Source organism: Aythya ferina (assembly GCF_964211825.1).
Source record: "Aythya ferina genome assembly, chromosome: 2".
In the NCBI taxonomy this organism is placed as follows: domain Eukaryota; kingdom Metazoa; phylum Chordata; class Aves; order Anseriformes; family Anatidae; genus Aythya; species Aythya ferina.
The window spans coordinates 25,213,855-25,229,844 of NC_140297.1; the positions used below are offsets into that span (position 1 = coordinate 25,213,855).

General features: G+C 40.5%; 1 protein-coding gene across 1 annotated transcript; it reads right to left on the reverse strand.

Moving 5' to 3' along the window:
- Positions 1–3,754: 3,754 nt before the first annotated feature.
- On the reverse strand, positions 3,755–12,672 carry LOC311430923 (sterile alpha motif domain-containing protein 9-like). Its single transcript, XM_084507885.1, has 3 exons — positions 12,539–12,672; positions 12,244–12,349; positions 3,755–10,264 (listed from the first exon to the last, which is right to left on the reverse strand). The coding sequence occupies exon 3, from the start codon at positions 10,261–10,263 to the stop codon at positions 5,494–5,496; it is 4,770 nt and encodes a 1,589-aa protein (XP_084364011.1). The 5' UTR covers position 10,264; positions 12,244–12,349; positions 12,539–12,672; the 3' UTR covers positions 3,755–5,493.
- Between the last annotated feature and the right edge of the window lie 3,318 nt (positions 12,673–15,990).

The following is a 15,990-nucleotide window of genomic DNA, read 5'->3' on the forward strand; positions in this document are numbered from 1 at the left end:
TGTGTTTTATGATCTCTGGAGCTCACATTAATCTTTATTGAGAAATAACAAGAAAATCTGATACATAAAGAAGTTGCTTTGTGATTCTCGGATGCTCACTTCCCACTTGTGTTTTATAGCCTTAGCACAGCAGGGAAATACAAAAATCAGATGAGAAAGTGCAAGGGAAAAGGGTTAACACAGTAATAGGAGATGTAAAGCTTACACTCTCTTAGAAGATGCAGCTGTACTTCTTTCTTACACCTGTGCAGACACTAAGTGGAATCTCCATTCATATGGGCAGAGGGAAGCACAGTCTTTTTTGTTTTAGTTAACTTTAATCTGAAATTTTCACATGTTGACAAAAGAATACAGAGTAGTTTCAAGCCAAAAGGCAGTGTAAAAATCCTCACATATTTATAAATCTCATGGTTTCCGATGGAAATCTCAGGCTTTTGGAGATCTTATTTGTGATATTTTTTTTTCAGCAAAAAGGTGTTTGTAATGATACAACCACATCACAGCAATAGTCTCAGCTGTAATCAAACATACAAGCTGTGCAGAATTTAGCTAATTCTTATCATCTGTAGCTGATTGCTCTGTGCCCCCACAACCCCTCTGTCCATATCAGTTGGGATTCTCAGGAGGAAATGAGACCTTTTGTTATGTCTCCTTAAATTCAGATGTAATCCATGTGTTTTAGCAATGGGGAAGATTTGAGGTATGCAGGCCTTTGCTCTGATGTCTTCAGAGCTACAGAAAATTTACGTGAGACTTGGTATGAAACGTTTAAGGAAGGGTAGTCCTATGCAGTGGTATTTGATCGTAACAGGGTTTTCTTATCTAAGTTATGGAAAAGTAGGTCTGAAACAAAGCTTAAGAGATCTTCTGGAGTGCTCTACAGCATATAAACTCACTTAGAACAATTGAATTAATCTCAAATGTTTGTCTTTTAATTTTTCACGATCTGCAGAGAGATTCTATGACATACCAGTCTATCCCTGTGCTTCATTACTTTTACTGATATACTATTATTTATTTATTTATTTTGCTGGGATATAGCTTGGATCTTTCTTACTGTACATTTTTACCTTTACTCCATGCCCACTTGGAGCCTTCAGAACATTTTACTACCTTCCTTTTTGCTACATTCCTTGCCTATTAACTATGAGAAGACATTGCATCATCCTCCACTTTCTCATTTCTAGAGAACCTCCATTTGTTTTGTCTTACCTCCTAAGTCCTACGGCCTCTGCTGTGGCAGTGTAAGTTGGAAGTCTTCAGCCCAGGAAGTATTCCTGCATGAAATACAATCCTCTACAGACTTACAGCCAAGGAATACCCTGTGCACATACCTTTTTCTTTGGCTCAGTCAGCTCATATTATTGCTAGTGTGCGTACCAGTACCTGTACTTGTTCCCTAGCCTTGCCCTCCGTTTTCCCTTGGCCTTGCCTTGCTTTCCATTTTGCCTTGCTTTACTTTCCCTTCCCTTGTTCCCTCTTACCTATTGTAGTCCCTGCCACCGTTCTCATCCTCAGTCCTTGCAGCCACGCTCTAGGCAGTTTCCCTTATGCTCACCTTAATGGAAATTTTCCTTTTTGTCACCAGTTGTGAAGCCCCTTCAGTGTTGTGTGGTTCTGGCTGTGATTTTAGAGAAGAATCCTCAGTGCTCTTAAACTCCACATCCTAAACTGATGTTTGCGGGACTTGCACTCCTCCAGAAGTGGATTCCTAAACTTGTGATCCTCCACAGGACTTCACACTCCACAACGGTGCTTGGGCACACTGAGGACCTTGGCTGCTCCAACATCTGGGCCACACAGCAGAGGGAGCTGCTGAGATAACATTGCCACGGCCTGTGACAGTCAAAAGGCTTCTCCTGCCTCTCCTTGCTGGACTAGCTTTGGCCTCTGTGCAACCCGGCTGAATCGGGTTGCCTCCCCCAGGTTTCTGGGCTCAGCACTGACAGCTTAGGCTTGGCCCATGACAGCCCGGACCTGCAACTTCTGGGACTGTTGTAGTGGGTTTACGTGGCAAGGTTTTGGTAGCATGGAGCCATAGGGGTGGTTTCTGTGAGAAAGATCTAGAAGCTGCCCCATGTTTGGTAAGGGCCCCATTGTTTTCCAGATCCGAGCCAATAAGCGATGTTGTTTTGCGCCTCTGTGAGAGCATATTTAAGACAGGGAAAAAAACGCTGCGCCACGCAGCAGCCGGGAGAGTCAAGGGAGTGGGAGAACAGCCTTGCACCAAGGTCAGTGTAGAAGGAGGGGGAGAGGTGCTCCAGGCGCCGGAGCAGAAGTCCCCTGCGGCCTGTGGTGAGGACCATGGTGAAGCAGGATGTCCCCCTGCAGCCCATGGAGTACCACGGTGGAGCAGGGTTCCACGCTGCAGCCCGTGGAGGAGACCACGGTGGAGCAGGTGGCCCTGCACCGACGGAGGCTGCCGCCTGTGGAAGACCCCTGCCGGAGCAGATTCTGGGCCGGACCTGTAGCCCGTGGAGAGGAGCCCACGCAGGAGCAGGTGACCTGGCAGGAGCTGCTGCCCGTAGGGGAGCCAGGTTGGAGCAGTTTTCTCCCGAGGGATGGACCCCGTGGTACGGACCCATATCTGGAGCAGTTCTGGAAGAGCTGCTGCCTGTGGGAAGCCCACGCCGGATCAGTTCATCAAGGACTGTATCCCGTGGGTGGGACCCCACAGCACAGGGGACGAGAGTGACCGAGAAGGAGCGGCAGAGAAGAAGTGCTGTAGACTGACCATAACCCCCATTCCCCGTTCCCCTGCGCCGCTCGGGGGGAGGAGGTGGAAGAGGGTGGATGGGGGGGGAAGGTGCTTTTGGTTTTTTTCCTTTGTTTTCTCACTTCTCTCGCTTGTTAGTTGTAGGCAATAAATCTTACTATCTCCTTATGCCGAGTCTGTTTTGCCCGTTACAATAATTATTGCGTGATTTTCTCGTCCTTATCTCAATCCTTGAGCCCTTTTCACATATTTTCTCCCCATTCCTCTTTGAGGAGGGGGAGTGAGAGAGCGGCTGTGGTGGAGCTCGGCTGCCCACTCGAGCGGAACCACGACAACTGTCGATTGCATAAAGACTCTACTGTTAAAACCTAACTTTGCATGTGCCCATATATAAACGGGCCTTTTCAGGCCTCGCAACTTAGTAAAATTGTATTCACTCAGTCATATTTCCCTTCCCCTCTACCTCTCTAACATGCTAAAAACTGTTTTAAAAATGACTCCAAATGATTCCTGAGCATACTGGAAAAAGTTGGAAGAGTTATTTAGCAAGGGCAATACAACATTTTATTTTATTTTATTATTATTTTTTTTTCTTGACCTCACTCTTGTAAGATACCAAGCTGTTGGCTTTAATTAACACAAGATAAGTATGAGGCAGATATTTGGCATGAGAGAGCTTAGTTTTCAAAGATTAAAAAGATCTATGAGCCATAAAGAAGTTGGTCTTACAAAGTAATAGAAAATAGGAAATACTTTTAAAGTAGGAAATACTTTTTCTGTCAATTTCTGTATAAGTTATGTATCATAAAATACAGTTCAACAGTGCACAGTTAAGGATATTATAAAATATCTGTATTAATGAGTTACTGGTGATAAAAATACAATTTTATAACAAGCAGACCAATACATAAAAATAATAAAATCTGTATTTCTGTAAACTCACACAGACATCTAGTGTGGTGCCTAGCATGTAATCACTATGCCAGATCACAAGGGTTGTTAGTAAACATGCACTTTATGAGAAAAAGAACCTCAAACTGAGAAAATTAATTTAATTTATTGCCAATTAACAAAAACTCCTAATTATTAATTGGGCCATAGAGAAACCAAAAAGACAGCTAAGTAAACATGTAGAATCATCAAATCATACAATGGTTTGGGTTGAAAGGGACCAAAACCATTATTAGTGAAATGCTTTTCTTCTCCTTTCCATAGGCAAACAGTGCAACACCTCTCCTCTCCATGTCCTACTTTGTTTTCACCAGGTGTTATTCTCAGCCCTTCCCAATCCTTCTGGCAAGGTGAGGGGCAGCAGAGAAGGTTGGCATCGATGTGTAGTGGCTTCTTTGTGCTGCTTCTTACACTTTTCTCCTCCTTCTATGCGGTGCGGCTCCTCCCTTCTAACTTGTTTCCTCTGCCCAAGCGTGGGTAATGTCTCAGTCCCTCAAAGGTATCTCAGGCTCAGCATGGGTTGCCATTTTCCAGGAGCACGTCTCTAGCCGCACCCCCAACAATGTCCTCTTCCATGCATATCCAATATTGTCTCCTCCACATCACCTCCATTTCTCCTGCCCCTCACAGCTATTGCTCGTTCTCAGACATGTCTTAACCTTGCATTTTTTTAGACATGACTGACTGAGATGAAGTCTTCAGTTGCCATGAAGACACGGCAAATTATTTGCTGTAAATCTTTATTTGGAAGGGTAAATAATCATTGTTAAATTGTACAGCAATCTCCTGAGAAACAATTAGAGCAAATAACAAATTGCTATGAAAATTGATTCTATAGTATCCTACATGACATAAAAGTATACTATTAAAAACAAAACAAAACAAAACTAAGCATGCAATAAGTGGGAGATGGTCACTGCAATAGGAAGTTGCCAACAGAAATATATTTGGGCTATAGTCTGAATTATTTAATAAAGTTACTTTTGCATATTTGCAACTGAAAGAAGAGCTGCACTACATTGGAATGACATGCTGCTTTCTTCTTTTGTTGTTGTCATTGATTTATTTTTATTAATCTTCTGCTGAGAAGTCACTTATTTTTGCTTACCTGACACTAACAGCAAAGAGGACTTATAGGCTGATAAAAGATCAATCCTTCAGACATTTCTCAAGCTGTTAATTTTATCAAACTCCTATAGTTGTCATGAATCACATACACATAGGTTAATATGCAACACTTTGCACACCCTCCTCTCACCCAGGTAGCAGTAACTTGTTGTTTCTGGTGTTTCACACCAGTATATTTTACTTTTTTGGAACATCATTGCTGAACATTACAGGCAGTTTTATACACGTGAGGAAGTCAATGCAGTCAATGACCATTTAGAGTATTTAAATTGCATGGTTTTGCAAGGATCAAACCTAATAAGATATGTATCCATCCATCACTGGAAGGAGCTCATGGAATTTATAATGAAAATAAAGACCAAACGGGATCAATTTTATATAAAGCAGAAGTAGGCCACCACAAAAGAAGAAAATCTATTTGACACTGCCTTCAAATGACAACTAGGGTGTTTTTACAGTAGAGAAGAAAGTAGTAGTGTATCTTTAACAATCACACATTTAGAAATGCTATGAGAGAGTAGAAATGCTTCTGTCCTTTCACAATATGTACAGCTTGGTTATTAGCCAAGCACAAAGACTGGCATACTGAGGAGAGAAGCATGCTGGACAGCTAATTCTTTTTCATTTACAGTTATTGGAAAAAAATGTTAAGGATAATTTTGCCTGAAAACACAAACCTGCAATCCCTATTGTTTTAATTATAAACTGTGTACATTGTATGCCAGGAGACCAGCAATGGAAAAACCAAGGTAAAAAGACACTCTTTGTATGTTTGGGCCTTTGTTCAGTAGGAATGAAGGAACAGGCTTCACTGGTATCCTAAAAGGTTCGTTGATGCCATAGTTTATGTAAATAACTGTACCCTCAACTCTTCCATCCAAAGGAAGCAAAAGATCATGAACAACCTTTTCCTTCCAGATATTTTCATTCTGCCAGAGGTCATTCAGTTCCTGTTCTGAAAGTGAGCTAAAAAGCTGATCTATCTTTCTTTTGTGAACAAATCTGTTTAGGCCGCTGCCTTTTGCAAGATAGAAATGAGCCACAGGTTGCTTGGAACAACCTATGGCTCCATAGAGCTCTTTGAAAGACTCACATAGGCGTCTAACATACTTGTCCATTTTCCTAGAATCTTCATTTAGTTGTTTTCTATTTTCAGGCCAGAACAACAAAGAGGCAAGGAAGAAAGGCTCTACACAGTATGAATTCAGTTCCACTTTCTCTAGAATACTTACAAGTTGACTTCTCAGTCCCTCAAAATGGTATAACTCAGTGGATTCAGGTTTAATGCAGTTCAGAACAACATTTGCCAAAATAAAATTCTGTTTTTCCTTCAGAGTTGCCTGTGAGTTCGCCTCACACAGAAATGCGTATGCATATACTATGTCTTCTATCTCTCTGACAGCATTTCTCTGGTTTTTGTAAAGGTATGCCAAAACTCCAGAAAATGAGTCTGCTTTGGAAGCCTCCACAGCCTTTCTGTATGCTTCTATTTTCTGAGACAAGGGCCACCCTAAGACCTGTTGACTTCTCAGTTGCTCAACACTGGAATCACAAAATATTTTCGTGTATTTTTTAAAACATTCTCGAACTGTCTCAGCCATTCTTGCCTCTACAAATTCTCTTTCATTTGTCTGTGTTTTGAAAAACACAAAGTAGTCTTCAAGGAAGTCAAATGCCCTTTTTAATTGTGATCGCAAATTTTTTAAAAAGCTGGAATAATGTTTAAGAACCTCACTCTCTGTGCTAGGGCTATCTAAATTCAAAGCACTATTTCCTGATAGATACATTATCATTCTTTTCCTACACTGTGAGTCTTTGCTGAAAAAGGGAATGTGCTGGAGGACATCAATAATATAAAGACCAGTTTCTATCTCTCCCTGATAACCCAAAGTATTGTAATTTTGAAACTTTCTTTTACGTTTTTGATGCTGCAAATTTTGTTCAATGGCTGCATTCTTAGCTTGATGCTGAGATGTTCTGAAAGCCCATGAAGCATTTTGAGCAAGATCTAGCAAACAATCCAGTTCCTGAGCTGTTAGGACTGCACTCTTTATTTTGTGCTCTACCTGGTATCTTAGCTTGTGTTTAAAGACTTGACCTAATGTATCTGATATGTATGAACTGTGTGGTGCTCGATCTTTGGCTTCTTTGGCCCAGAATAATGCTGAGTCATATTCATTTTCTTTAATGTAGCAGTATCTTGCTAAGGCTTGGCAAATGTGACTGTTTTTCTTAAACCTAGTGGATGCTTGTTTTAACACACGTTCCACATTAAAATATTTTTCTTCTTTATGAATGGCTTCAATTAATGGGGAGAACCATGTGTCTGACTCATAGCCACGCTCTCTGCGCTGTCTAGTAATCAGTAGGGTTATTATATCACGAGTAAGTTTGTCTTGTTGTAATGAATTCTCATAAAGCAAATCCTCCTTCAATAATCGCAATGTAATTTCACTTTTAGGCAAGTTATAGGTTAGTTTAAATTCTGTTAGGCACCACTGTGCTATCAATGTGTGAATGATGCGTAGACCTCGGTATGTCATGTGTTCTTGTACTCGAGTATACATTAGAATATTGGAACAAATTCCCATTTTTTCTATCAGTTTATCTTTGTTGCCTGTCTCTCGAGAATTAATTCCCAAGAATTCTTCACATAGCGATATTGAAAGTGTAGATGTTCTTACATAAGCGTTTAAGAGTGTGAGATAGTAAACAAGTTGTGCTGATTTAGAATTTATATTCAAGTCACGCAAGGTATTTTTAACCAATTTTTCTATGTACTTTGGATCAAAGTTTTTCTTCATAATCATAAAAGAATAGAAATTATCTGGATTTGGGTGCATCTTTTCAATATCTTTTAGTTTCTGTTCAAAGGCCCTTTGCTCTTTTTCAGAAAGGGTCTGTTTTAAAGAAATACTGTTCAAGCAATTGATTGTTGCATTTTCATCAGGATTCTGAGATCTCATACAATTTAAAACAATCACTAAAGGATTTACATACGGAATACATTTTTCTGTTATAGCTGCCTGAATTTCGTTTTGCAGAAGATAGACATTTTCTTGGTCTTCAAAATCATCCACAAGAAGTAACACTGCTAAATAGCCACTGTCCTTGTTTGCTCCATAGGTGATTAAAGTTGCCACTTGTGTTCCAAAATCACTTGTTTTGTTTTTGAGAACAGCACATCTGAATTGCTTCCGGAGATTCCAGAGGATATGCATAGCTAATGTTGTCCCACCACAGCCAGGATGGTGGTAAAGGTTGATAATTTTTACAGGCGACTGATTAGCGCTGTTAGCTGAAGACACAATTAGTTGTTCAAGGTTTTCATAACGATCCCTTTTGACAAAAACCGATGTGTAATTTTCAGAAGAAAAATAAAAATTCCACCATGTCACTCTACCACCTCGATAAAAATCTTTTTCCCGTTCTTTCATGAATTTTTTAAATCGTTCTTCATCCTTCTCTATCTCTGTGTCCTTGCATTCATTTTCACATAAGATTTCCAATGCTGCTATGAAATCTTCTTCTTTCTTTAGAAGAATGGTAGAACCGCCAATGGAGGGCAGAAGTCTTTTAGATGACTGTGTCACTGATTTTGCTTTTATGATGGTACCATTTACCATTTCCAGGGTTAAACTAGAAACACATTTATTTGAAAGTGCTTCCTCTCTTATGCCTCTAGCATGAAGAAGATCTTTCCATCGCTGGTCTGTACCTGCACCAATGCAAATGCAGGCCATGTCTTCTAGTCCCTTTAATTCTTGGTAAAATGTAACAAATGTCTCAGCAAGAGGATCCAATGGATCTTCCACTCGGGAAAGCAAAAGAAACACTATTAAAAACTTCCCACTCTGCTTTACATCTTTGTGTGAAAGAAATGAAATCATCTTTCTGACTTCAGCAGCCCTATCTCGTTGCCATGAAGCATGATCTAATGGTAGTTCTTTATTGCCTTTGAAGTCTGATCCACTTTCTGCAATGATTCCATTGCAGAAAATCCAGTTTGTCTCCTGATGCAAATTCAGCTTCTCAGCTTGTTCAGAAACTGAACCCACCTTGTTTTCATAATGATATGGGAAGCAAAGTTTGGCATTTCGAGTTTTTTGGTAAGTCTTAAATACACCATTTTTTTCTGATTCAGGGTCAAAATCAAGCACAGCAAACCATTTAATTTCCTGTAAAAAGTCTAAGTGTGAAGTTTGACTTGGATGGCATTTGTTTGTTACCAAAATGTAGTAGTCATAATAACAGTCATCTAGCATGTCTCTGTTGCCAGTGAGCAGACTAATTAGCTTTAGTCCTTCATTCATTGTCTTCTTTTGCTTTAAGTTATATTCTTCCTCTGCTCTTTTACGAGAATCTGCTAACAATGTCAAGTTACATTTAAACTTTTCAAATTCATCTGTATTTTTAATATTTTTAGAACTAGCTCCATCGCGGATGAAGACAGCTTTTCTGGAACACTTGCTCTTAAAATCATATATGTTGGTACAGAAATATTTTGTATTACAGATGGAGTGTCTGGGAACCACATCTATTTCAATGACAAATGTATCTGATGGAGTTTCATTTGGTAACAATACTTCCACAAATCTAGGTTCTCTAATGCAAGCTTTTGCATCTCCAATGTATTGCTTATCAAAGTACTTTTCAATGTATCTATTAAAATGGTCGATGTAGGCTTCTTTCTTGGTAACTTTTATTCCTTCGATTTCCCCATGTGGATTGTCACGTATTCCAAAATGAATAGTGCCATTTGTGCGAGAGTTCATGCAGGCTGCAGCAAACCTAAAGACTTCGTTGCTAAATTTCATTTTAATGTCTTCTTCTAATGCATTCTCTGTGTTGGAAAGTAATTTGAATTCATGTGCTGGATCAATGAGGTTAAGTGGCCCTGTTTCAGCGACATTAAGAATATGATGTTGTATGTATCGAGTACCATCACTGAAATTATCAAAAGGATGTGGCATACATATGTTTCTAGTTGGGTGCTGGCTGCTTGATGGTGACTTCTCCGATACATTCTCCTCGTCAGCTGACTTTATTGCTGTTTTATTTTCTACAGACTCCAGTTCAGAATCCTGCAGTATACTGGAATTAAATGACCTGTATTTCTTCTTGCACTCGTTCTTTACAATTTCTTCATCATCTTCTCCATCAATACTCTGTTCACTGCCTTCTTGTCCCTCAGCCTTGTTTGAACTTTCAGTCAGAATGCCATGCTTTTTCAGGAAATGAATGATTTGAATAGCAGGCCCATGAGGTATGCCCATCTCCACCAGATCTTTTTTAGTCAACAGTTTCAAAGTAGAACCAGTTACATCTTGGTCATACAAGATTTCTGCATATTTCTGGTCAATCTTAAGAATTTCAGTTAAGAATTGTTTGACTTCTTCTTTTGTCCACGTTTCAGCATGTTGATAAAAATGTAATTTCTCTTTTTTTTCAGTGTTTGCATTTTCCATTCTTTAAGGAAAAAAATACAATGTTACTAAACAAGTGATTTATAATAGCTTATTAACTGAATAATGCATATTTTCTTGATGCTGTCTATGATTTATTTCATAATTTCTGTAATCTGACACATGGAATATAACAGTTCAATTAGGGGACATCAGGGGAATGTGAAGTCAGATCATATATAAGACATTATCTGCTTCTAATAGGAAGATTACTTTTTCTTACAGAACAGCTTTATGTGAGTCCTGTTTTTAAACCACTTCCATAGCTGACACTACATAAAAATGATGGCTGATTGTTGTCATTTGGACACCCAACTTGCAGTTGTATGGGCCATCAAATACAAATCATGGTCACAAATGGCTCTCATAAAGGCTATAATTTGGTGGAGAAGGAAAAATTCCAAGCTTTTTTCATCCTAAAATGCGGTTAGGTACTCAATTTGTTCGAATAACATTGCAAAGAGACTTTTGGGTGGAAATATACTACTGTAATTACTCAACTGCTACTACTGCAAATGAAAGGAAATTCTTTACCATTTTACTTTTTCAGTACATTTTATATTCATTGAGCTTTCTCAAATAAAATCAAGCAGTTCAGCAGCATTTGCAGCATTTGTGGAGGTGAGTGACAGGGAGGAGAGCATCTTACAATCCACTTGATCCTATTGAATTTGGACTTTTGGCATAAACTTTCAATAAAGAAGCACAGGGAAAATTAGGGAAAGAAAGGGAAGGGAAAATTTCACTTAGTAGTGTCCAATTTTACTTCATCCCCTCAATTCCTTTAAGAGAATTATATTTATTCCTCTGAAATTTATATTTTGTTATGGAATTACACCCAGCTACAGTCATCACACTAGTGGAAATATTCTTTTCTTGTTGGTACCTGATAATTCCTGAGACAAAATAAATTCATAGATTTTTATTTTATTTTTTTTTTTCCATAGAAGAAATTTTTGTTTCTTGAAAGAATGCTTTGTTATCTAACCCATCCTAGCAACATGTTTTCCTTGATCTATTACATGATTTCCTAAAACATGAACTTTAATAAGAAGCAACAATAGGGATTTCTTATAGCTAGTGCTGGAGTACTGTTTTCTTCCTAGTTTCGGTCAAGCTGCCTCCTGATTTAACTAATGAACTGCCAGGGCACAGAGCAAAGGTGGGGAGCAGGCTGGAGAAGCCTGCAGTTGGCTTTACGCTCAACAGACTGTTCCCTCTCGTCACAAATAAAGAAGGAAAACTAGTTTCTAGTTCTTTAGAATAGCACTATGGGAAGCACATATTATTAAAAATTGGGGGTGCAGAGGGAAACAGACTCGCTGTTTTTATGACAAAACTGATCTGGCTATCATCCTCACCAGTAACTCCACCCAGGGTATCTGAAGTCCGAGAAAAGAAACTGAAACTAAAGCTCTTCTCTGGCTCAGAGACTATTCAAGCCAGCAGTGTAAAACTATGACTTTAAATCCCATCAAATTTACAGTTCGCAATAGAGGCACAATTTACTCCTAACATAGAAGCAAACATGTTTATGACCTTTAAAACAGTGACTCTGTGTTTTAAAATTTGTAATCCCTCCCCCCCCCCCCCCCCCCCATGAGACAAAGCTCTAGAATGGTATACTTTCATTTCCTCGTTTTGATGTAGTGTTTCTAGGTTTCATGTTATTGGCTAGTTAATGATTCTGACCCACTGAAGTATTTCATAGATGTTCTTTTCCAGCAGAGAATCACTCTACTGTATTTTTTCTGCAGAATAATTTCTTTCAGGACATGTTCCTTGGGATTAATTCACTGCAATCTCCTAACAGCCACCTTTCACGTGCAAAAAATTTTACAGAAGATTCAGAAAAGTTTATCTTAATAGATTATAGATCATCATATGTATAAAATTAATGTCTCAGAAACAAGAAATGATATCAGACTAAGACATCACATCTTCATAAAATATTCCGGACTAGAATTAAATGTGTGCACTTACTGTAACTGTTCTGTTCTGCAGTTTTCTTCCTATAGTTGTCCAGTAAGTGTATTTTGTTCAAGCAGGATACACAACAGCTAAAATTCAGCTGAATTACTCTTCTAAGCTATTAACGAAAAACAAAACAAAACAAACCACCCTAAAATTAGTTTATAAACTTTGAAGAAGTCTGAGATCAGAAATAGTAGGAGGAAAAGTGCATTGATAGACATACAGTCACTTTTTCCTAGTGGCAAACACGCATCTTTGGAGGAGACAGATAGCAGTCTGCTACAGAATATTTATTTCTCCTTACCTTTTTCTTGCATGTTTCTGGTTTACACTTCCATATCTGTGACTAAGATGCTCTAAACTGTGCAACTTTGAAGGTGGGTGTTGCAAAGAAGCTGGAGGAAGTAGTTAACAGGAGATTCTAGTTCCCTCCTCCCCTTTTGCTTTCTCTTTTGCAAGGCAGAGTTCCTTGTGCTCTACCTCTTCCTAGCTGGGAAAGCACTATGGTTCCCTTATGGGGGGGAAATGCAATGAAAAGAAGCTCATGGAGCTTCTTTGAGATAAGGACAGGGACATCACTCACCAGTTACCATCACAGCTGAGACAGATTCGGCATAAGGGAGATTAATGTGATATATTGCCCACTAATAACAGATTAGTGCAGTGAGAACTAGCAGTGAAGTAAAGACACCTTCCCCCTATCCACCCTCTTCTATGTCCTCCCCCTGAGCATCTCAGGAGAATGGGGAATGGGGGCTACTGTCAGTCCCTGAGGCTTCATCTCCACCGTTCCTTCACCATCACTCTCTGCCCCCGCTCCACGTGGGGTCCCTCCCATGGGATGCCATCCTTCCCAAATGGATCCTGCAGGGGCTGCCCTCAGGCAGCAGCTCTTCAAGAACTGCTCCCACATGGCTTCGTACCATGGGGTCCATTTCCCAGGAGCAAACTGCTCCAGCACGGGTCCCCCACAGGCGGCAGCCCCCCCCAGACCCCCTGCTCCTGCGTGGGCTCCTCTCCATGGGCTGCAGCTCTGGCCCGGGGTCTGCTCCTGTAGAGGCTCTCCATGGGCCGCAGCCTCCTCCAGGCCACATCCACCTGCTCCAATGGGGGCTCCTCCATGGGCTGCAGCGTGGAGATCTGCTCCATGTGGGACCCATGGGCTGCAGGGGGACAGCCTGCTCCACCAAGGGCCTCTCCACAGGCCGCAGGGGAACTGCTGCTGCGTGCCTGGAGCACCTCCTGTCCTCCTGCTGCACTGACCTGGGGGCTGCAGGGCTGCTTCTCTCACATTTTCTCACTCCTCTCCCAGCTGCTGTCACACTTTTTTCCCCTTTCTTAAATTTGCTCTCACAGAGGTGCAACCAGCATCTCTCACCATGGACAGGTCTTTTTTGCAGCCAGCTGGAGCTGTTCCCAACATCTTTCTGACATGGGGCAGCTTCTGGATTCCTCACAGAAGGAATCCCTGCAGTCCCCTTGCTACCAAAACCTTGCCACATAAATCCAGTACAATTGGTACCTGTAATGTGTGATAAAGTGGTCTGATAAAGTACTATGTGACTGTTGTAAATGTTGAACACTGTGCATCCTTTGAGCCTCAGATTCATAGCTTTTTGTGCAGACTTTACACTTGCTGTTATTGATTTTTTCTAAATGAGGACTCGATATGAAGTACCTTATTGATATAAAAACTTGCCAAAATATGCTGTGAATTATCCATTTAGATCAGTTCTATAAATCCTACAATGACCAAAGTACAGCTTGTAGACCACTGCATTACATCTCAATGATACAGAGCAACCTGGTTGCAAAACACGTTTGTAGTTTTGCACTAACAGGAAATAGCTTTTTTTTTTTTTTTTTTTCTTTTTTCTTTTCTTCTGTTTGTTTGTGTGTTTGTTTGTTTTTCCCTTTTGTTTCAAAATTGTGTCAGATACGATCAAAGATTTAATAAATGGGATGTGGTTTTCAGCATTTTCCTTCCTGCAATATCCTCAGCCACAGACATTTGCTAAATAATTTTATCTTTATTCTTTCTCCCATGCCTATTATAACATAGACATCAATAGAGGTAGTTTATTAGATCTTGAGAGCTCTGTAACTACTGTTATGGAAGCATATAGCATACTACTTGTGCCTAATGTGTTGTTTGCTTTTTTTTTTTTTTTTTTTTTTTTTTCTTCCACAGTGATATGTTTTACCCAAGAGACCGTTTTCATAAAAGTCTTAAGGCTTTTCTTCAGTGCATTTCTCTGGCATTACTGCTTTCTTTGACAGTCCCATGGAAACTCCATCTCTTGCCAGCAGCTGCTCCTATGCCCCAACCCAAGAGCAATTCTATCAAAAAATTACAAAAGGATGAAAAAATGAGGAGCCCAATCTTGCTGAACTTGCTTCTCTTGCTTACATTTGCATTCAGCGGTCACCATTATCAGTTTCTTAAAGATGGCAGCAAAGGAAGACTGCTCCCTGCCACAGCTCCACAGTAAGATATAGTCCTTGTCTTTTCCTTAAATTCTCAGTTGCTGAATAGGGAAAGTGTAGGGAACTGCAAGTGATCCTTTTCCCTGGGAATAAGTCTCATGAGCACTGTAATGCTAAGTAGCCAGACCAGAGACAGCAGGACCTGCTAGTCTTCTAGGAGCAGCAGGCAGGTTGCTATAGGCTGTTTCCATGTAGTTCGTGGTTTGTCAGGCAGTAGGACTGATGTCGAGTGCCACCCATCCCACCCTCACTCCAGTGTGCTCTCTGGTCAGATCACAGCCTGAGGGAACCTCTGCAGGCATAAACCTGTGGCTGCATGCTCTTAGTGCTTGTGAAAAGAGCAGCTATGCTTCTTCTGCTGTTTCGGGTCAGTTGAGAAGCTCTGTGGGTGTTAGTTTTGTTTTCTCAATTTGCTGGCTATTTCCTGATTGTATTGCTTTGGACTGAGTTTCCCTAAGCTGTGTTTGTACAGGATGATGTTGCAACTGTTCTTCTCCTGCATGAACATTTAACAGATGATCTTACACTGACCTTCCACAGCAGCTTCTGTTGATCCACACTGCCTCTGAAGAACTACCACGCTTCCCCAGGTCCTGGCCTATTCTCTTGCACCGTATACTTGTGCAGTGAGCTGGCCCACAGAGCCAAATCACTCTCTCACGTTAGTCTATGTACAGCTCAGGTCTGGGCAGGTTTCTGTGAGGTTGTTTGCCCTCCTTATAGCATAGGGCAGACCGTACTGCTGCGAACATTGTAAGGTGCTGTAAAGCTACACACTTGTACGGGCCTCTACATTTTCAGGTTACCAAAATCAATGCAAGCAACAGCTGCAATCATTGTGCATGTTCTTTGCGTTCTGCCATCTGAGGCCTAGTACAGGAAGGCCATGACCAGTAACTTGGTAGCTTGTTTTGTGTTATTTTTCACAAGGTAGCTGCCTGCTTAAAAGCCTTGGGCATCATGTTCTGAAACACTGCCTCTCTAGGAAACACACAGCTCACAGCTCCTTTCCCACCCTCACAAGTTCCCTCCTACTGTGATGAGGGTCCTCTCATGACCCTCATTCCTTGTGATGGAAATCCCACATATATCATAAGCCTAATTTCTGAGGATAGGGAAAAGATAGAATTGAGCAATCATTTCTTCTGGCGTCTCAATAATGAACCTGCAGAACAAGAGTTATGATCCGAGCTATTCAATCTATCAGAACTAGACTTCTTTCTCCACTTGTTCTGTAAACCTCTGATAAGGAATAGTGTGGATTTTCCT